Source organism: Bombus huntii, chromosome 3 (assembly GCF_024542735.1).
Source record: "Bombus huntii isolate Logan2020A chromosome 3, iyBomHunt1.1, whole genome shotgun sequence".
In the NCBI taxonomy this organism is placed as follows: Eukaryota; Metazoa; Arthropoda; class Insecta; order Hymenoptera; family Apidae; genus Bombus; species Bombus huntii.
Window position 1 is genome coordinate 3,348,044 of NC_066240.1, and position 22,740 is coordinate 3,370,783.

Sequence of the window (22,740 nt, forward strand, 5' to 3'; positions counted from 1 at the left end):
GTAAATTAAATATATTATCGAATACAAAGTGTAATGAATAAATGATTAGTTAATTTTGTAGATTAAGCGTCGCTTTGCTTTATGCTCATCGAAAGAGTTTCGATAGCATACGGAACTTAAGCAGAAGTAAGTAGATTGGGAAGGGAATAGTCAGACGTACCTTATCGGCTTGACGCAGGCAGTCGATACGACGCATTTTACCCTTCTGGTCAGGATTACTCAGGACACACATTGCTGGCCTTTTCCCCGTGATACTCAGTACGAAGTCTTCCCTGTACTCCTGCGTGATATCCTTTCGTAACTTGCCTAAAAGCCGCGAGGCCCATTTCTGTTTTACTTCCAGCTTCTCGTTCTGTAATTCATAAAAATTTGTTTCCGTTCGAATACATCGTTCAACTTGCTTCTGTTAAAACATTTATATTATAAAATTTCTAACTTTCTATCTTTCAGAGACATAAATTCCTCAAAATTTACAACTTTAGTTCCTAAATACAAAAATTAGGTTTGCATTTCCATAAATTTGCATATATATTGTTATATTAGCCAGTTTCCAGTTTACTAATTTTCTATCAACTTTACATCGACCGTAGTAAGTTAGCAAGGAAAATAGAAAGGACATGGCAGACAGACAGTCCCACTTCCGCTCCCATCTTTCATAAAGGAGAACAAAGATAACTGTCCGAGAGTCAACTGGCATTCGGACTCCTGGTAAACTCTCTGTCTGTCTTTTATGTTCAAAGCGTAAAAAGAAACGACTTTCTAGTATAGCACGCATCGTCGTAAACTGGTTACAGAAACCATATTCGAAAGGAGTTCCTCGTGTATATCGGTAAGTCGAGGCAGCTGTTGATCTGGAAAGTTCCGCCAGTTTACAAACTCCGTCCGATGGCTCGGGACCAAAGCAACGCTGACCTCAAACTATTCTTCGGAACGATATGCGGGAGCACGTTTCCATGTGTCCCCTTCTCCTCCACCCTTCTGATATCTTGACCTTCCTCGAGTTCCACGCGACCCTCTCTGTCCTCGTCCTTCGCAATTTTAATTTAGCATCTTTCGATGGAAGGGACTTCATCGCCGTGCGTCACGATCTTTCGCAATTCAACACTTTTAGAATAATATCGGACCGATATTCTTCAAATTCCTAACATGACTACTCTTTCAAACTCTTTCTATTCGACGAATTTATAGTGAAGCTTGGTTTGGACTGCAGTTTCAATTCGGTAGACAAAGAATTACTAACTACGAATTATGTATAATCTGTGCATATTTTGCATTTGAAACGGTGCAACAGTAGTGAATAGGTAACGGTAACTTAAGTGCGTAGCTATAAATTATCCTAAAGCAAGGACTTGAAACAGTGGCAATCTTTTCTGTAATTTTTTATTCTAAACTTCACATACTCTGGTCATCGCATGCCTTTTGACAAAGCGAACCTTCGAAGTTTCTACACAAATTCCAACATCGAAGGGCATCCCCTAAACCCAATCCAGACTCCTACATCATTTAATTTCTGTTCGTCAACGCGTAGAAACAAAGTTGCTCTTCAATTCCATTCAAGAACTTACTATCATCGTCGTATTAAAGTATGGCAATCTTTTTTAAATGAAATAAAAAGATAACATAAAAAGACGACAAATCCCTACGTAGCCATATTGAACGCTTACAAATCGTCTATTAGAACATTTCGAAATATCAACGATCACACGTTATAATATTTCCCAGAAAATTTCCAAAGACAACGACTGCTGATTATCATAATATCGAGAATCGCGGAGTCAAAATTCCTTTTCATCCGACTGTTTTCATTTGAAAACAAACTAAAATTCCGCGCAATGTTCTCTCAGAAGGCGAAGACTCTCTCTGTTCGCGTATATCGGATAAAATTCCAGGCAGCGCTTACGCCTAGGGCAGGCTCGTTTTTCAGTCACCGTGGAAATCTCCGAACAAAGTTGGTCGCGTCGCGTTCGACTCGCAGGCGGGCACGCTCGTCGACCTGCCTCGGCTCCGCTTCTGTTATTCACCTCACGGCCACGGCCCCCGGTGGAATAGCAAATGCGCGCGGGTGCATAAGGTCCCTGAGAAATGCGTCGAAAGCACGCGGAATGCATCGACGCGACGACGACGTCGATCTATCCCGCCTAGCCCCTTTCTGCCACGCACGTGCGAGCTCCGATACTTTTGCGAGGAACAAGAAAACCGCTGCCGCGTTGCTGCGCGTCCTAACGCGCGCGCCGCCTCGTCCAAGTGCCTCAAAGGCCATCGACGATTCTTGGTAAAACCTCGACCTACGAGATTTTCCTCCAGACATTTCCAATGAAACCGAGATTTTGCTGGGAGATAGACTTTATACGGAATGATTACGCGATTTTGTTCCAAGGATGTTTCTTGGCTCGAGGTATCGTGTGAAAGCACGGGTTTTCTAAAGGTAAACGATGAATTTTGGGATTGGATAGATTGCAAGTTTCTTAAAATTTATTTTCTGTAATATCTGGAAACTATAATGAGAATTTATCCGAAAATTGGTATAACATAAAAATATAATTTATATATATATATATGTACACTCATATTCATCTGCCCTACGTTTTAATAATCTTTTTAAAATGAACAACTTGAGATAAACTTTATGGTCTAAATGGATCAGCGCTTGTGAATGATTTAGATAACATCGTTAGAAAAGAGTAAGCAAATACGATATATATTTTGGAAAAATTAAATGTTATAACGTAGTGTATTTTGAATCTATTCCGGTTCCCAAGGTAAAATATATAAAATTCGCGTTGCAGTCAGCCTGTCAATTCGAAATCAAGCCCATCGATAAGAGCACCGTTAATCCAAACGCTGATCGGAGGCCGATCTACATATACGTTAGAAACACGTCGGTCGTTTACGAACGACGAACATTTTCCAGCTCGTTGCGTCCTTAATACAGTCTAGGCGGTAGTGCGAGTAGTCGCGCGAGCGCGTTTTTCGCGCACGAGAAAATTTCAGGCACGTCCCGGAGAGTCTCGCGCACAGAAATGTCACGCGGACACGCAGGCCGGCTCAACTGTGGGAGAGACCTGGGCTGCGGTTACGGTGCATCCTGCATAAACCCGATCAAGTATGCCGAGTGTGAAGGAGGGCTGCGAACGCACCGGCCACGTATATCGTGACATGCGTATGTACACCTAGGCGCGGCAGTTTACCTCGTTCACGCCACCGATTTCTCGCGATGCTATTCCAGCCGTTCTTGACCAGCGTCGGTCGATACGTGCTCGACAATCCGTTTCTACCACGATTGTTTGAAAATTGGTTCGAAACAGAGTCGAGAGTATTTCGATCGAGTTTAACAGGAAATAAATGAGCCTCTCAGACAAACAGAAAAATCTTTTCAACGTTCAAGTTCAAGAAATATTACGCCGAGAAGAGTTCTACCTCAAATATTCGTTGCTGCGAACGACTCTAATCTACTTAAGCAACGTGTTGATATGATCTTCTGGGATACGTAAGAAGCAATCTCTCCGATGCATTACCGCGTCGATCGCGATCGCCGTGGAATTCTTCGGGCTCGACGAGTCAGGTATTGAATAAAAGTCGTAAGTTTCTCCGCGTAAATAAATCTCGGAGAGGCGGTTCATTTTTATGCTCTTCTCTCTGTAGCACATTCACGTACGGCTCGTTCGATCCGGCCGGCCCTATCCAGCTTCGGCCGGAGCAATCGAATTCGTCTCACTTCGAGAGCGAACGAGCCCTCGTTACATTAGACTCAGTGAAATTGAACGTAAATACCGTGAAGAGAAGGACTGCCTCCAATTCTGACGGTTCGTCGCGTTTCGCATGATTATTCCAAACGGGACGACCGTCTTCGAATTCTCCCTCTTTGAAATTGAAGAAGCGTCGCAGGATAATTCGAGACAACTCGTTCTAAACCCATTCTTTCGGGATTTGCCCCTCTTTTTGGGAAACCCTTCGTTTCCGTGGACCGAAAGCTAGAAAATTCGTCGACTGAGCTATGCAACGGCAGATAATTTGTTGACTGAAGAATTTTTATTTCATTCGTTATCTGCACTTAAATTAGCACGTAATGAATGGCTAACGAAATTCATAAGTTAGTCGCAAATGTGACTCAGATTCGATAATCAACAAAATATGTCCTAAATGCAAATCATAAATCCATCGATGTTCATCTACCGCTCGAATCGATAAAAATCGTGCCTAAAAGGTGTTCACAGCTTCTGGTTCCACGAAAGAAAGAAAATCGTGCGCAAGTCAGATTTTTCCAGGAGTTTCTCCGACGTAACAATAACAGCCTTGTAAGATATATCTATAGAAAGAGAAGAGAAGAGGGGAGGGGAGAAGGAAGAAAGGAAGAGATCCGAGGATTCACAAAAGCGGCAGCTATTTCGGGCACAAATATCCAGGGAATGCGAGGACGACATCGAAACGGAAGTGGCGTGCAGAGTGGCTTAAAAAGGGGGCCAGTCAGCCAGAGGTAATCCCGAGGATGTAAGGGAGCTTCAATCGCAATATCAACGAGAAACAAAGCCCGTCCGAGTGAAGGAAAGAGGAAACGAAAGAACGCGAGTTTTCTACGAGGAGGTGGAGAAAGAACAGAAGTAGAAGAAGTTGGTCCACGCGATTGTTGGAACGCGGAAGAGCATCGATGCTCTCAGCCGTTTCTATTTCCGTTTTACGTCTCGTTGCGAGTTCTTCCATCCGCCCCCACGCGACCAGGCCCTCACGAAAGATCGGAGGAACAAAGCGGAAACAGGTTGCCGCGTTTTCCGGACCAACGCGCGATTTCCTTTCGTTTCACAGTTTCGTCCTTCCTCGCAATTTTTTCCTCTGTCACCGTGTCGATTGTCGTCAAATAGTTACTTTCACGATACGATGAGTATTATTAATCACTGATTGACTGATGATTTCGAGACGATTTAGCTTTTATAAGATGCGATCGATTACGAGGGTCCAAGATCGTACTGTGAGAATTTTAAAAGAAAATCTTTCAATTATCCCCGACGCTTTTGCTTGCCTTGGCGAAGTACGATATTTGTTAAATTATAAATTATTGAGGCGATAACTTTTACAGTTTACCAAGCAGCGAGTATATTTTTCGTGGTAATTTTTCAAGAATGACGGGACACTTTCACGGGACGGTTTAGAAAGATAATTTCGAGACTAAATCTTTGAACGTTTTATTAAGAAAAACGCAGGGCTGCTGGAAAATGTACGCCTGGTATCTAGAGGAACAGCAAGATACGGACGCAACAGCTGCCGGCGATTTATTTTGGATTTGCCGCGAGCTTTCGTGGCACGGTTCAAGCAGCGCGAATATATGACACGGTGTGACACGGCGCATACCTGCCGCGGACGCGAAAGAAGCCCACGCGTGTGTTATGCCTCGCCTTTTGCCCGACGTAATCACGACAGCAACTCGTGAAAATGGGATTCGCTTTGATCTCACTACACATAGTATCGCGATCGAATTGTTTAGCTTTGGAAGAGAATCATCTTAACAGAAAACGATTTTCATCTTACGACGAAAAAGGTGGCTTTCCGAGAAGCTTTTAGTAGATTCGCAGTTTAAAAGAATTGATTGCCAATCGAGAGACTTTTAAAAGTGAAACTGATTAACCTCGCGTTCTCTCGAGCAAATTTTTCTCGAATTTCTAAAAAGATAGCGCTATAGTTCAGTGGCAAGGGAACATAATACAGACTTCATACAAACATAAATGACTTTAACGTTTGCAATTCCCTCTTATGAGTACAAATAAATAAAGTGTCAAAAATTAACTCAAAGTAGAAAGGTGGATACTAAATGTATCGACGAGTTGCTATGAAAATCGACACGTTTGGTGGCTCGGAATAAATGATTCGTCAGAGCAATTCAATTGGTGATTCGTCAAAGACTCTTCTGTGCAATCTAAACGTAGACGAAACGTGAAACCGACGTTTCACGAAGCTGAACATCATTCTGCAATTTCGTCGTTCTTTTTATTTCTCCCTCCCTCTCTCTCTCTCTCTCTCTCTCTCTCTCTCTTCTTTTTCAGAGCAGTGTTTCTTAATTTCATTGCCGGTACGTTCTTTTAAAATTCCACGTACATAATTACGAGAGCTCGTACGTGTGCCCGCTGCAGTAAGCGCATCCTCGAATTCGCGCACACCGAAATTACGTATTACGGTCGTACTTCTCGCGAATGAATTTAGCAAACGTACGCACGTTCCTGCATACCGGGTGACCTGAGATTAATCGACTTTCAATGAACCAACGATAAACACTTTTCTTCAAAGCTATTCCTAACGGGCATCTTTCCTATAAAAAAGAAGATTCCCCCTTTATTTTCAATTAACAAGTTTTCTACTCTATCCGATTCAAAATTAAACCAGTAATCTAGGAGTTTCTGATAATATTACGAACTCTATCGCATTTTAACAATCGCTTTCATAATCCCCATTCATCTAATTACCATCCGCGCAATTCATCCAAACACTGCATCTACTCGCAAAGTAAGCTGAGAAGGCAGCCAAAGTTGAATCCGGGAAATAAGGCGAACCGAGGAACCGGAGTAGGAAGTTCGCGACAGAAGTTTGCTAAAACCATCTCCTTATATCCTCCGTGTAATACATAATGCTTTACCCTGTTCCTCTGTAACAACCTTTATCCGCCGCAAAATCTCCTTTACCTTAACAATCCAAAAACGAATGGAAGAGCAACCCTGGGAAGTGCCTAAAAAGTTTTCAAAATTATGGATCGGGTGTTCCCTCTATCCAATCCTAAAATCATCCATTCGACCACATATCCATTTCGAAAAGTCAAGAACCACTTGCGATAACAAACACTAACAGCGTTACACCGGCATCACCCTATATAAAACCCCCATGTGCATCATCCACCGTTAATGCATTCCCATGTGTGAGTGTGTCGACGGTGAGCGCGGCCCTCCCTCGGCGCCGCCGCCCCCAGAGAATCGTGGTAGGGGCTGACCCCCACTTCGAAAATGCCTGGGTGCCCTCGCTGTCGTGCCTCCACCACTCGTCCTGCCGTGCCCCCACTGCCGCCGCCACGACAGGCCCCCACCACCGCTGCCGCAGCAACTACGGCCGCGGAGGCTCACAGGCTATTTTCAAGCGCGGGAAATAAAGCGGAGGCTGCATTTTTAGCCTAACGGCCGACGGTCAGCTCGTTTTCGTCTTCCCATTCTCGCGAACACGGCCAGGGGATGAGAGGAGACAAGTACACGAAAGAGTGGAGGGGAATGAGTGAGAAGAACGAAAGGGATTGTCTCCTCGATGGGGTTAATTGGAGTTGTGTAATCGAGTGGGAGGGAGGATCGATGCTGCGAGAACGTTTCTTTATTTCCGATTAGGTTCTATTAGTTCGTCTTTTAGCGGAGTCTTGCTAGCTAAATGCGTTCTATCGTCTCTGCTCTAAGATATCTTTTTTAATTTCGCTAATTTAAGCGTTCGCTAGCTAATTTGTACCATTTGCTTTCATTTTTCTTTCAGTTTCAAGGTATGTGCAAGATGCGGTCTCTTATATAATTGATACGTATAGCTTTAAATAAATGTGTAACTGCAGGGAAAAAATTGTAAAAGTTCGCAGTCAAATGATACGTAAGGTATCCATCTTTAGATACGACAGACTGCAAACTTCTCAAATCGTTTTGGCATAATTATGATCTTGTAATCATAGATTTCTAAATTTGTAACTAGAACTATATAACTATATATACATACTGCATTACTCAATGAATACAAACAAACCAGATGCAAAAATCGAATGTAACGTATAATTACAGAGTAACGGACATATTTAATTTCCCGAATCTATCTCAACAATAATCATCAAATACTTTGTCTAACTGCTTTCTAACGCAAGGCAATTGTACCTGGCGGTGGAATATAATCCGAACGAAGCCCTGGAAACAAGGCAGAGACAGTCGTTTAGAGGGGGAAGTTTCTGAACGAGCTAAGCCCTTTAACACGCGTTACGGTGTAATTTCACTGGGCAGAGAATCGCTCTAAACGATACTCCGCGGCAACGAGGACGCTGGTCTCGAAACTTTTCGACAGTGGTCGGGGTGCAGACGCCATCCTCCGTCGCCCCTTCAGCCACCAACGCCGCCGGAGGTGCGTTAAGGAACGAAAAATCAAGGAGGACGGCGCCAAAGCCGACGGAGCTTTAATATTTAGATTCAATTACGAGAAGAAAGAAGGCATCGTTATGCGGCAAATTGTCGCAGTCTGCTGGACCGCGAAACAGAGGGTGGGTGGCTCGGAGGTTGAGGGTAGACGGTGGAGAGAAAAAGAAAGCAAGGGCTGGCCGAGACGCGTTATATCGCGACGTAATGGACGCCTCGAGAGGCTTGCTCGCCTGGCCTGGCTACTTCGTAAAAGTTATTGTTATTAGAGGCATACAGACCGAGAGGATTCCTGTGTATTTGCCGATTTTTGCTGGCCACTTTCCTTATCTGCCACCTCTTTTAAAGTGGTAATTGGTAGAGCTGGTCTATGAAGTATTTTATGGGGCTTTTTTGCGCGAATAAGGGGAGTTTATTCAACTTCAGGTGAAGAATTCTTGATATACGATGTGCTTCTGCCAAAAAGGACAAATCTCCTATTTCTACTGTCAGCGAATTTTCGAGTTTTCACCAAGCCCTTCATGCACACGATGAAACGATGATACTCGGTAATAGACCTCTACGGCGTGCATAATTTTAAACACGTTTATCTCGAAAAGCCGTTTGCGCACGTTAATCCTTTTTTATCGGATTACATCACATATATAGATAGAGAATTCTATAAACATGGGGGTGAGTTTGAGAAGCTTGTCGGTGACATTGAATTTGTTCGATTTACCTTCGATTCGCGTGCATAAATTTCAAACAATTCACGAAATACGGATAAATCGGCAAAAATGACCATTGATCTCTCTTCGCAAATTACTCACATCTGCCCGTTCCATACAAGGGACACAAAACAAAGGATATAATGCAATTCCGAAAAAATCACAGTTCCATCGAAATGAACTCAGTTCCGTATAATAAGAAATGATGGAAATTGAATCATGCAACTGGCTGCATTGGGATAATCAAACAAATCAGAATAACCCATGTTCCGGAAAAGACGTAGAACCTTCTCAGAGTCGTTGAGAGTCAAAACACCGTTTCCCTCGCGTATAAAGGAGATCGAAGATCCATCGGAACAAAGAGGGATCGCGAAAACAGAGCGGTTCGATGAATTTTTCGACCAGGTTGGAGCCGGTTGGCGCATGATCGCGAAAAGAAAAGCGCGTGTTCGGTCGAACCACGTGGCCAGACTGTGTTGGCGTACGCCGTACGCCAAATCAACAACGCTAGCCCCCTACATACGAATTACGGGTTTACGAATCTTTGGCAGCCGGCGAGGCGAGTTTAGGTCGGCCATGTGCACGCCACTTCCCGTGCCACGTGCTACCTCGTGCGATCTCTCCTTTCGAACGCGCTTATACTTGGCTCCGGTGCTTTCTTCTTTTCGATGACATTGAAATTCTCTTCTGAACTGCATCATCGGATTTTCACGCAAACGTTTGATTTTGGAACTTCAGGTTGGAATTTTAGAAATCAAGATTTTGGATTTGGCGATGGCTTAAAAGACAGAATTTAGTAGAATTATTCGAGAACTACTGGGTCACGCGCGCTTTTGATTCACGATGGGAACGTGTTCCGAATCTGCACCAGAGCTTCTACGCTTACCGAAATGTCATGCATCATGGAATTGCGAAATGTTACTGTACTGAACGTGTCTTGATTTCAAATTAGTGTATTTTGTAAATTATTCGAAATTTTTTAAGGCAATAAATTGTACAATTCATTCGATTTATTTCCTCGCAAACATAAAATAATACCAATAATGTCAATAACGCAATTATTATTAGTATTACTAGAATGTTCCTCGAAGCAAAAGAATCATATCCATTTAAATCAACGTCTTCTATATGGAAACGCATATCTCTATCTCGACTAGCTGGTTCAAAGGGCTTAACTGTCGGGGTTAAATTCAGGCCACCCTCCCGGTAAGCGTAATCTATAGCGATTTCTCTCGCAGAGAACACCGACAGGCACCCTGAATGCACGTGTGCGCGAGTATCGATTCGGTTTTTCGGCCTCGGGCCTCGTTTCGAGCCGCTGTCGCGACTCTGTTCGCTGCATGTTTACGCGCGCTTATCCTATCAAAATTGTGCACACGCGTTGTAACGCGTGTCACGGGAATTAAGCGGGCAAATGAGCCACTTTGCCATCAGGAAGCTCGTCCATTCCCGGCGAACTGAAAATGTTGCAAAATGATCGATTCGTTCCACGATGCGACAGACGTTTTACGCTCTTTTTCTAAAAAGAAATATTCGAGAAATTCGTACATCTACGAAGTTAAGTAGTTGGATCTTTATACTGTGAAAGGCTGTTGCGAATCGTCATGGTTTTTTGAAGACGAAGAAAGTAGTTTGGTCAGGGAAGAAGGTGTGAAGAAGACTCCTCTAGACAATTGTCCACTCAGGCTCTTAAACTTCATCCACTCGTAGTTAAAAAGAAAGATGTTTCTATCGCGAGAATCTCGGCCGAGATTTAAGGCTACGAGAAACTTCCTACCGCGACCGAGGGGAAGAAAAAGGTATTTCATTCAAGAAAACCTCTCAGAACTCTCATATTCCGTTTTACAAAATTACAACATCACACCATACAGAAATGAAAGATCGACAAAGATTGTCTATCGACGGCACAAAAACTCTAACGACACGTGTATAGTCACACGATTGTGCGTATCACGATCTACGTAAACCGCATAAAAACATACAAACCACCCTCTCAAAATTTAGTATTCAAAACAGCAGTCTCAGCCGTTCGCGATACACCGGAATATCCTCTGTACTCCAATCCGAAAAAATGGCAAAATTTCGAAAATAAAAACGGAATGAAAAAAGCTCGTTCGAGTTCCATAAATCGAGATACTGGAAGAAGCCGTGTCATAAATTACAAAACCGAAGGATCGAGACTCGGAGTGGTCGTATGCACATGTACGCGCGACGGGGAAAAAGCTCGAGTGTCCGTGGCTAGGAAAAGGGGTTAGCATAGAGGGATGGAGAGTTGGTCGGTGCGCGTCGATCGAGAATTTATGGGAAGCCCATAGGTGGGCCGCTTCCAAACGCTCGATGGCAATGGCTACACGCGCTTCATAGAAGAGGAAGGGAAGAGGAAGGGAAGAGGAGATGAGAGGAGAAAAAGAGAGAGGCTGGGATAGACTGGAATATATTTATTAATTTGGCATGCTTCCCGACCGTATAGCTGCTGGCCCCTTACGTTACTACGTTATGACGCGAACAAAGCGACTCCGCGATTTCTTTATAGGCAATTCCGGCCTCTGCATAGAGTGTTGTAAATATTACAACCCCTCCTACTACTCTTTCTATCTCAATATATGTATATATAAATCTGTATATACATACTAGGGTGTTCCAGGTTTTTGTGTAAAATAGTGACAGGATATGGTACGAGCAAAAATAAGAGAAAATATTGTATAAGAATACGCTCATAAATCGATTAACAACCTCGTTCATCTCTTATATCACCGTGACACATTTGGTAAAATAAAGGAAAATATTTATGGATGATGAGAATTGCGCGCCCAAATGTATAGAAATTTTATTTTCTTTCTTTATCTGAAATCAATTTCTATATAACATTTTTCATTATCTTCAATCGCGGAATATAACGGTAAAATGGAGCCAAAAAAGATAAAAGAAAGTAAAAATAAAAAAAGATCTGGGACACCCTATATGTATGATAACTACGTAGAGGATCGGGCATCCCGGGCCACCCTCAGTTTAACCCATCCTCCCCATTTGTTCAACCCCTGGGGCGCTTCATTCCGCGCGGCCTTTGAACTTACGCGAGACGACGAGGATTCCTCGAGACACCACCGCGAAATGCCGCGCTTAATTTGTTTGCAAGACCTCTTCTTTACAGGGAAACCGCCCCCAAACGAGGTTTGCGGTTCGGTTTGCGAAAAGCCATTTAGGAGAACGAGTCTCGAGGATAGGTTGATTTGATTTTGCCGAGGCTTTACTTTCTGATACGTTACTCGAGGTGAAACTTGCAGATGATACGCAGGTATTTTATACAATATTAGATTGCACTGTGGGGAACTTAAAGGAAATCTTCGGAGATAAAGTATATTGGAAGGTTTGTTGAGAAGTTTCCAAGAAATTCTTCATTCTGCGTTAGAAGAAACGACGAAGGAAATGTAAAGTAACTTTGGATATTACGAAGAAGATAAATTATTATTGCAGTCAATCTTCGTGCACGACGAAAATCAAAAGGGGTTAACAGATCAATTTAACAGTTAACAAATAAATACTCTCGGTTCGCTGTGTATTTGCCAAACGGAAGATGAAACAAGGTCATCCTCGATTTAAGAAGAAACGTCAACTCTTTTCAATCATAAAAAAAGCTGGTGTCAAATAGAAGAATCATGCTCTCGGATGAAATAATTTTCTCCAGGACAATTCTAAGAACTGATATGCAGGCCGTAAGAGGAACACGAACTCGCGACTTTTATAATCTGAGTACGGCTGCGAGACGACATTCCTCTGGTCGCATAATTCATTCGTTTTTCAGACACCGGCGTCAGTCTCCTTGGGGGATTGCTTCGATCTACTCGTTTATTTTCGCGGATATCTTTACGCCGTTGAATGGGAATACTACCGCGGACAGATTTATTTAGAACGAGGAGAACGCGTTTTCTCCCTCATGCCTCTTTCCACCCCCTTTTATTTATCGTTACCGCGACAATGGAAATGGCCAACGGTGTCCTCGGATTGTACTCTAATTTAATGGACATCCGTAGCAATAATATGAAGAAGCTACCGTAGGAAACACGAAAATGGTGCCCTGTAAATTCTGAAACGTGGACCGAATAACTTTCGCGTACAGATAAATGGACGATAATTGTGTTGTAATGGTAAGGCAGCGTTGTAAACTTCGATGAAAACTGAGTGTCCATTTTTCGATCGAACTGTTTTTGCTATTTTTTACAAAAGTTAACTAGGACTGGAATTAATCAATTTATAATTTTTCGTAAAATTACCATTTTTGGACGATAGTATGACTGTTGATAAGGTAACGATGAAGTGTTAATAGAAGTTAATAGAAATTTGAAAGATTTATACCTTAGATGTAAGTTCCGGTATGAAGCAAATATTTTTTGGAAGGAAAAGACACTCTTATGTGGTGTCGAATCTAATATTCCGTTAAAGTGGATTCTAAAATCGAAGAAAATCAAGGTGTGTCGATTAGGAGACACACGGAAAACGCGATATCGATTACGCCTCATTTAAAAGTAAAACTGTCGGAATTGGGCCAAAGTGGAGGCCTAACGAATCCAATCGACTTATCGAGCCGCGATGAATTTCACAGTTCTTTACCACCCTCCGAGCCTTAATTTGCTGCCCATTCCGTATACCCGACAGTCAGTTCGCCAAATCAGATTGTTGGCTTGCGCGTCGACTTTTAAGTATCTCTTACTTGTTCGCAAAATTACTAAATGCTGTATTTGCTTCAAAAAAGGGCAAACGTTCAAAAAATATTTTTACTTGTGATTAAAAATATAGTAACATTAGCTAATACTAGTTGAGAATTAAACAATTCGGGTGAAAGTACTCCATGAATTACACAACAATCGTTGTTCTCAACAAGATACTACGTGAAAGCAAAATTTATTCCCAGCATTCTCCATCGCCAAACACCAACCTCAACAGCTTTAAAAAGTCCTTAGTACCCAAAGAATAACTCTTGGCCTATGCAACAGCTCTATCTAGAATTACACCGAACCAGAAGCCGAGGAATGTTGTCAAATCAATGTTTATTTTGAAAATCCTCCAGCATCAAAAGAACATCCCCTCGGTATACAAAAGAGCACCATTGACCCCTGTGATCACAATGCGCGTGATTACATCGACCCGGAAGTGAAACGATACGGGGGCAGATTCGCGGCTATAAAACCGCCCGCACCCTGGAAACGCGTGGAGCGATTGGACGTGGGATGACGTTAGTCGGGGAGGCGAGGCCGTTGCGAAAATTTTATTGCCATTGTTTCCGGCGTCTCAGGCCGGCGTTCCTTCGAGAATATTCGCGCGAAAGGGTTCCCTCCTCTCTCACAAACGTACGCGATATGCTTTGCCGGCAATAAAACGCGAACCGTGGAGCGGATGGAAAGGGGAGAGAAACGCGGAAGTGGATTATTTCGCGTCTCAACGATATGCCTGCCGTCAGGACGCCTCGAGCCAAGGGTTCGTCTTCTCGACGATCGTTTGTCTTCACAGCCTCCAGCCGAAAGGCCAGGCTACGTCCCGTAAAAAGTCTCACGCGCGATTAAACGCCGCTAGCTCCGACACCAGGGGGTCGAAACCAAGCACAGAAGAGAGGGTCGATGTAGTTTTATTTTCTTCAACACGCTGAGAGCGCGAAATGAAGGAAACGACTGCGTTTGTTTGAGATAATCGAGCACTTGAAGTGATAAACGACGTAAGTGTAAGTGTAAGTAATCAGACACGAAGATTGTTAGTATAGAGGAGAAATACAATTCGTTTAATCCGCTCACCGCGACAGATCGACTTGTCACTCGAATTGATAATCTCTTTCGAATATAATAATTTCTTTCTTTAAAGATCATTTATATTTTATATTCGTGTGTATCGTTCCGTCTTTCAGAAAGAAATGATATTTAAATTTGTAATGACTAAAAAAAATATAGTAAAAGGAAGCTGCCGGAGAATCAGCTTGACGACACGAAAATTCCGCGTGTCCTGTCCCGCATCGCGCCATTTATTTATTCATCGATTCGCGGCAGCAGTCGATGTGCATCGACCTCATTAAGCCCCTCTTCTCTCTGTCCCGCCACCGCTTGCAAGCCGGCGTCCCAAAATCAACATGAAAAGAAAGAGGGGCTCGAAAAAGAGAAGAGGCGGTCGAGGAAGCGGATAATCCCTGGTGCCGCGGGTGCGTCGATATAATTAATAACCCGAAAGCCGAAACACATAATCCAACATTAACAAGCAGCGGAAAACAGGCTCACACCCCCGTGTCGCGGGTGTAGAGGTCGGCGCACGCTTGTGTATCGAGCCCCAGCCCCCCAACGTAAACTGGAATACACCTCCTCGTGACGAGGAGGTGCGAGGTGCATCGTGATGCGATAGCCCGCTTGAGCTCGTTAGATGAATGGGGCCGACACACATACCGAACAACACTGAGCTAACCGACACGACCAACCAGAGAAGGGGTTGGGAGAGGATAGTTGCCAGAGCGAGAAGGACGGCCAGATATCGAGAACTGTCGAAAAGAGGAGAGAGACGTCCAGAGAGGGACAAAGAGGTAGCGACACGGGAACAAAGGGGAAGGGTTCATAGGTGGGTAGGATAGGCAAAGAGAGAACGAGAGAGGAAGAGGGAAAGGTATAGAACACAGAACACGAGGGTGGTTGGTGGTTGGGCCGAAGGGCAGACGGAGGATGGGAGTGGAGAGTAGAGGACGGCCCGCTAGTTTGCATAAATTTAGGAAATACAGGGTAGAAAATCGATATCCGCATAGAGATTATAGATGGTGGTTGGTAGGCGCCGCGTAGCCGCAGCCTCCGTCGCGACGGCGTATGCGCTACATGTCTACGCTCTCTGCCGACTACCCTCGTTCCACCCTCTCCCGACTGCACACCCCTTCTCTCTCTATCTCTCTTTCTCTTGCCCGATTCCGTCTCGCCCTAACCATCCTGGCCATGCCCCTATATCCCAACCCTTTCTATCTTCCTCCGTCTTTCTCTGTTTTCCCCCGATCTATCTCCATCCCGCTTTCTCTCCAGCTACCCGAAAAGCTCGTGTGTACCCGTGTACTAGGATACTTCTTGCGGGTGTTGGTAGTGCACTCTCTGCACCCCCGCACATTTTGCACCCACCAACCCCTCTTCATCCCTCTGCCGCCCTGTTCTCGCGTGATAGCGCGACTCGTACACGTTCTCCGCGTCCTACAATATCTCTGTCCCGGTCTACCCACGAATCTTCCATCTTTTCCACCCCGTTCGAAGTCCCGCACCCTCTCTGACTCTTCGTCCTCTCGTCCCCTCCGCCCTCTTCCCTTTTCCTCGTCTCTCTGTTTCTCGGACTCTCGATGCCACGTTTTGTCTCCTCGTTCCCGGCTAGCCGTCTCCGTCTCTCCGGATCCTCTCTCACAATCCCAACTCCCCCAGCCACCCGTAGTTTCTCGCTCTTCCTCTCGTCCCCAGAATTGAAGTAGTCGATATCGTCCTGCGGCCTGTCTCGAAATTAAGAGAAAACGACGGACTCGGACCCTGCTCCGCAGCCCCCTACCCTTGACGGTCCAAGAATTTTTCTTGCTTCCTTTTTTCGCTCTTCGAACGCTTCTTCTCTGACAATTTCCACCACCCCATCATTCGTATTCCTTTTTTCCTCTTTCTCCTCCCTTTTTCTCCTTTTTACTCGGTTTTTCGGTAGCAGGGTGTACCATATCGCCCAGTCGTCGGACTAGGAAGAAAGAGCGAGCTTCTATGCCTTTCCTCGTCCACTCTGCTAGTCCTTCGTGGTCGACGAATTTTTTCTTTTTTTTTTAGGTAGCCCCCAAGGGAATCAAGGGGAGAGGATGTGTTTTTTCGAGGGCACTCGCCGTCGAACGAGACCTTTCACCGAAGGGGTTAATCGCGTATCGACGAGCCGCGATTATCGGTCGTTTCGGGGTACTCGGATACGTAAACAGTACGAGGTAAGCTTTCGTAATTCCAATAACTGTTCTCTGATATTTCTTCCGACCGAGTCTCGATTATTAATAGAATCTTTCTTTTTACAAAGGAGGCAGAGACGGACTACAGGTAAATTGCGGACTGTCGGGTGATTAATGCGGTATCGATAAAGGGGTTGAGGCGTGCAAACTTTTAATTGCAACGCTCAGAGACCTCGAAAGTCTTGATTTTCTCGAACAATGCGAAACTGCCTTACGTCACGCGATTCAATCCGATATAAGACATCCTTCTAAAGAATGGACATCGATCACGATTCTAACTGCGAATCGGCAAAGAATTTTTCTTATGATTTTACGCGCGGCTACAGGCTGAGATTTTAGCAACGAAACAAAACGAGGAGAATTGTTTTACATCGTGTTTAAAGTGTAATTCTGTACAATGTCCTTATCCCGCATACATGAGAAACAGCAGACTACGAATTACGGTTCTCAACTTTATACGATCGATTTTAAGATTGCGAACTACGTTTTTTTGTTTCACAGGATGAAGCACGGACTACAAATCCCCTTTTCCTAGAATTCGGACTACAAAGTAGCTATTTTCTATTTTACGCGAGGCTTTGGACTATAAATTATGCCGTAGATAGGCAACCGACTGCAAATCCCCCTTTTCCTATCTAGATAACGCTCTCGACTACAAAGCACCTCTTCTTTATTTATGTCCCACCACTTAGACTGTTGATTAGACCGCAGCCAAACTTTAAATGAACTTCAAACTACGGATTTAACCAATTCAATCCTTCGCGTTACCGAAGTTTTTACGATACGATTGTCAATGATTACGGTATACTCTTATAGCGGCACTTTTCCAGATAGCAAGGATTTTGTTGCAAAGAATTTATTTATACATTGACAATTGTCTCTTAACTATTCTCTTTATCGATGAAAATGGTACGAGAAATATAACAGTGATAGTGGGATACGAAGAATGAACCGTGAAGAATGAATTCTCCATCAAACCGTATAAAATTTTCAAGTCAAAATTTCTCAATAAACAGATACTTGAAAATTCTCAATCTTTATCGAAAACCACTTTGCCCAGAAATGTTAAAGAAGGGAGAAGGGAATGTTACAGAGACCTGCAAGGTCTCAAGATACCAAAGTTATTTTGCTCTGGCAGCTGCAATACTTAGATTGAAATATAACGGATATATAGTCATCGTATTGAAGTAAAAGTTTCTTTATTTTTTCGCGATCGCCTCAATCGATTCGGAAAAATAACTCTAGGTTTAGTGACACAACCTCGGAAGTTCCAATTTATTCAACGATTACAAATGGCGTAAAGTATGTATGTAAATGGCGAGAAATATGTAGACTCAGAGAAAGTGTCCGAGAGTGGAACATGTTCCTGTTCGAATCGGTCCGCTTTCAAAGATCGCGATTAGAAAAGAGAAGAGTATACGAGAGAGAGAGAGAGAGAGGGGGGTGGCGGGTGAGAGAGAGAGGAGGTCTCTCTTCTCTGGAAACGTCCATTCCAATTTTCCGCGGGGACGAGTGTCGCATGTCAACGAGTCATGTACGTCGTCGCTTTTTATCCGCGAACGCCATGAAATGTGTATCGCTTTTTTTCCCGGCTCTTTCTGGAAAGCATCTGCGTACGTGGCCTGTGTGTCGAGCGGCTTTCTACCAGCTCGAAAATTTCAGGTCGACGAATGTGTTGTCGCCCGATTACCGAGATCGATTCGTTCGTTCGGAAAAACGATACGAAAATGGATGAATCAAACGCGAGTTCGAACCAACTCCCAATCTTCTTTTTAGTCCTCCATCCTTTCCAACAGCGAACAGTAGTAACTTGCTATTGCTTTTCAAAGTTTGAATGTGACCTAAATCTAATCTGAACCTAACGCCAGATAATGTTTCTTGGAGGGATGCCGACACAACGATGCAGTGATAAAATAAAATAGTAAAATATACACGAGTAGGCTGTTGATATTTATGCGAATTCGAACTTTTTATAACCGTAAGTGAACAAATGAAACCTAAGCAGAAAATCTTATTTACCAAATATCGTGAAGAGTGCTATACTTTGGATATCACACTTTTGCATATTATGTGCATTCTGTGTACTTTAACGCTTTCAAATATCCCAGAATTGCATAAATATCTACAATCTGTATACGAATAACTTCCAAGTCACGTGGCACTACAAAGAATGAAGTAAGATATTCGAAAACATATATGTAAAATGTTTCGATAAAAAGTAACCGAAAGCCAAACAAGATTTAGAAACCCTAACCAACGATAAATTCGAATTGAAGAAGAAAGATCGTTGACAAAAGTTAATTAAAATGGCAAAGGAGAAACGAGCAGACTCGCAAACAGATATCGTCGATTATGGGTTCTGCGAATAGGGCCCTGTTCTACGCTCGGTCACAATTTCATAAAGCCCGTCTATATAATGGTACAGGGCTCGGCCGAGCCTGCAGGGCTTCGTGCGACGCAGATTAAATGTACTTCATGTAAAATTCAACGCGACCCGCGCGCGCCTACGGCTCCGAGGCACTTTCGTTTTTAAAAACTTCCACGCAGCGACCCCCGGGAAAAATTTGTATCATGCCAATCGCCATTCCATCGAAGTCCTATTCGTGACTTGGAAAATTAGCTTGTTCGAAGGAAGGACGAAACTAAAAAAATCGCGTAGTAGTACCTAGATACTCAAACCTAAATACATACATTGACTGACAATTTTTAGGACTTTGTAAAGGAGAAAGGAAACTATCCTTCGAAACTATACAAAATATCGAATGTAAGAGATTAAAGACAAAGACAAGTAGAGATCACGACAACGAAAAAACCGACTGCTTATTTCCGCGTATCAAAGAATCTTGAAACCGTCGTTGTCCCTCCATTTGCGCCCCGTTTCACCTGTCATCGGGTATCGGATTCTAATTCGCGTCGAATCAATCGTACGATACAGTCGTAAAACAGGGAGTTAGCGGAAAAAAAAAAAGATGGTCGTTGGCCGACGATTTCCCCTGAAGTCGACGATCCATCGATCCCCCCTCCATTCTACGATAGGATAGCTTCTTTCACGAGCACCGGCCCGTTCGTTCTTTTCGTCCCGCTAAATACCGCAGCATCGCGAAATTAAAATATTGATCGAACGGCGTCGCGAGGGAGAATACGAATTGCGGTGGATAGACGAGAGAAAGAGAGGACCAGCCGAATGTTAGCGGTGCACCGGTCGTTGGGGGTTGGGAGAGAGGCTGGATGGTGGCGAAGGCCGCCACCGGGGGAGAGAAAAAAAGGACCAAGGGAAAAGATTGCGGTCCGGCCGAAAATTCGAATGTCAATGACTCGTCGAACCGAGCCGACGCGCCAACCTCGCTCAATATCCGGGGTTCACCGACTTCTCTTCCGTTTTTCCTCCCTTCTCCCTCTTCCTTCTTTATTCGCGTTGCTTTCCTTTTTTCAGTTGCCTGTTTGTTCGTTATTTTATTTTCTGCCCCCCTAATTGAACTTTTGTTCGACAGAGTCGAGGTCGATCGGCCTGAACGTTACCTTTTGGGATTATCTGGGCATTCCCGTAGATGCGACCAAGGATTTTATTGGTATCTTACTGGTCAACCAGTGGCGAAACAAAATATTAGCCTCAGTTGAGAAGCGATGGATCGGGAAATTCGTGAGGTACTTGTGCGTCGAATAGAGTAAACATATTATTTGTTAGGCTTTGCCACGATTTTACTGGTAAACCGACGATGAGGCAAGACGCTAGTCTCGTTCGAATATCAATTCCCTAACTCGATAAAATAAACACAACGAATTTGTATGTCGTTTCGTTTAAGGCGAAATAGCCAAATCCAAACTTGCGATTCACCGATGCCAGTAGATAGTTAAATTCCAGAATGCAAAAGCTTAAATATTCGAACATTCGACGTTGCAGAGAAAAATCTAGCAACGACAACTTCCCAAAAATTAAATAAGCAACGAAGCGTTTCGTGGTTCACGCTATGCCTCGTTAATGTCCCTGGTCCCGCGCTAAATCGTTCTATTAATAAAGAGGTTTCCGAGACGAGACGCAGGACGATTGAGAGCTACTGGCTTTGAGGCTGAGCGATAGCGCGCGTCACGAGGACGCTTCTGCGCCAGAAATAGGCCGAAACCTCATTATTTTTATTCTTAACCATGAAATTAGCAGGCCGTAGCACACCTCCGTGTCGACGACTAGCTCGGTTTCGTGCAAACGTCCGCTGGCATTCGCCGACGAAGAGCCTCGCTGGAACTTTTATCGCGATTCGACCTGGCATATCGATTCGTTATGGCGTGTGCACCTTTGTGTATCGTTTTCATCCACGACTCCCACGTTTAATACCTGAATTTTCCTCCTACGCTTCAAACTAGCCAACTTAAACGCTTCGAAATTAAACGCCTTAATTTGACGCCTCGTCAGGTTAAAGCGACCATAATTTCTCGTCTCTCGCGTCTTCCCTTTACCAATTTTTACGTGTACAAGCTTATTGCTTTAGTATGATACTAGATATAACGTACAAAATTATTCGACTAAAACATCCTATAGGTAAACACACAGCCCATTCTGTATACATATATGTGTAAACACGTGAACCGTTTCAAAACGATATAAAACATTTCTCGCATAATTTACTACCTTAACAACACATTGTTAACGGTATATTGTGAAATAAATCTTATCCTAGTTTCCGCACTTTTTTAGAAAATATGTCAATGCTTATAAAGTGAAAAACATCGATCAAGTGTGCAGTGCTATAGCAGTTTGCTAATATACGAAGCTAGCAGATTTAGAAATCTAAAATTCGACATTGACAAATCTATCCGTGTGCTAACATCGTGTTCGACGTCTCGTCTCTATTTACGAAAAGAAAGAAAGAAAAAAAATATCGAAGAAATTACTCACCTGGAGCTCCTCCTTGCACTGACGTTCCTCTTCGAGACTCATCCGTTTCTCGTGTTTCTTGTAGTAACGCCTCTTGGCAGCTTGTAGGTTGAACCACGTGTACGAGAAAGACTTTACGAATGGTAGGAGGGCCTCAATGAATGGATGGAACTCATCCTGCAGGCAGAAACGGTCACAAATTGATTAGCGACGCGTTTGTCCGGTCGAATTCCGTCCGTCGAGAACGAGGGTTATCCTCGAAACCCCTTCGAGCCCAAAGGAAACACGAGCCACCGTCGATGTTTACTCTGTGCGCGCTTCACTCGAAAAAGACGACGAAAGCGTCGTGCAATCGAATTCGAACGAAAACACCACTGGGAAAATAGCTGATTGGTCGTTCAAATTCTGTTTAGGCGCGCGATTATTCGAAGCTCTATTCCTTAGGACTCTTGGTGGATTTAAAGAATAGTAACAGCAATAGTGGTGGATGTCCGATTTGCAATTGTATTCTTTTTAAGTATTTTTCTTTTTCTTCTTTTCTTTTTGTTTTTATTTTCTTGTAGAATTATTGAGAAACGAATATCCGTAAGTTAGAGTGGATCATAGGGATTAGTCTCGTAAAAAAGGTGTCTTCTCGTTCTCGGATAAAATGGTTTATAAGCTTATTATTTGCATATAATCGTGCAAGGATAGTGCAAATTTTTGAACTAGCTTTCATGCAATTCGATTCGATTCACAGTGGTCTCAAAAGTTCAGTCTCGTAATTTATAAATACTTCCTAAATATCCTATCCGTTTAATACTCAGAACCCGATTCGACGAAACTACCATGCAGCGAAGAAAAAGCTGAAGTAGACAAATTGTTCGAATTCTTATTCCAACGAAAGATAAGAGAGAGGAAGAAGTCGCGGACATCCTGAGGAAACCTGGCCCTTATCTGCACTTCGAACTGTTCCGGAATGAAGACACGGCCGAACCTTCGTTTCCGGTTGACGGGGCGACAGGGAGAACTGGGAAAAGAGGGAGATCAATTATTGGTCGAGAGATCGACGGCGTTTGCCTTTGTCAGGCAAAT

General features: G+C 43.6%; 1 protein-coding gene across 7 annotated transcripts in view; it reads right to left on the reverse strand.

Annotated features, from left to right (window-relative positions):
* The window catches only part of LOC126864099 (nuclear factor 1 X-type), a 65,886-nt gene that overhangs the window by 31,905 nt on the left and 11,241 nt on the right, over window positions 1-22,740 (reverse strand). For all 7 annotated transcript variants that reach the window (XM_050615048.1, XM_050615052.1, XM_050615051.1 and 4 more), the window contains 2 exons: window positions 21,688-21,843; window positions 161-352 (listed from right to left, as the gene is read on the reverse strand). In XM_050615048.1, the coding sequence (XP_050471005.1) occupies window positions 161-352; window positions 21,688-21,843 (348 nt within the window). The remainder of the gene's footprint in view (window positions 1-160; window positions 353-21,687; window positions 21,844-22,740) is intronic.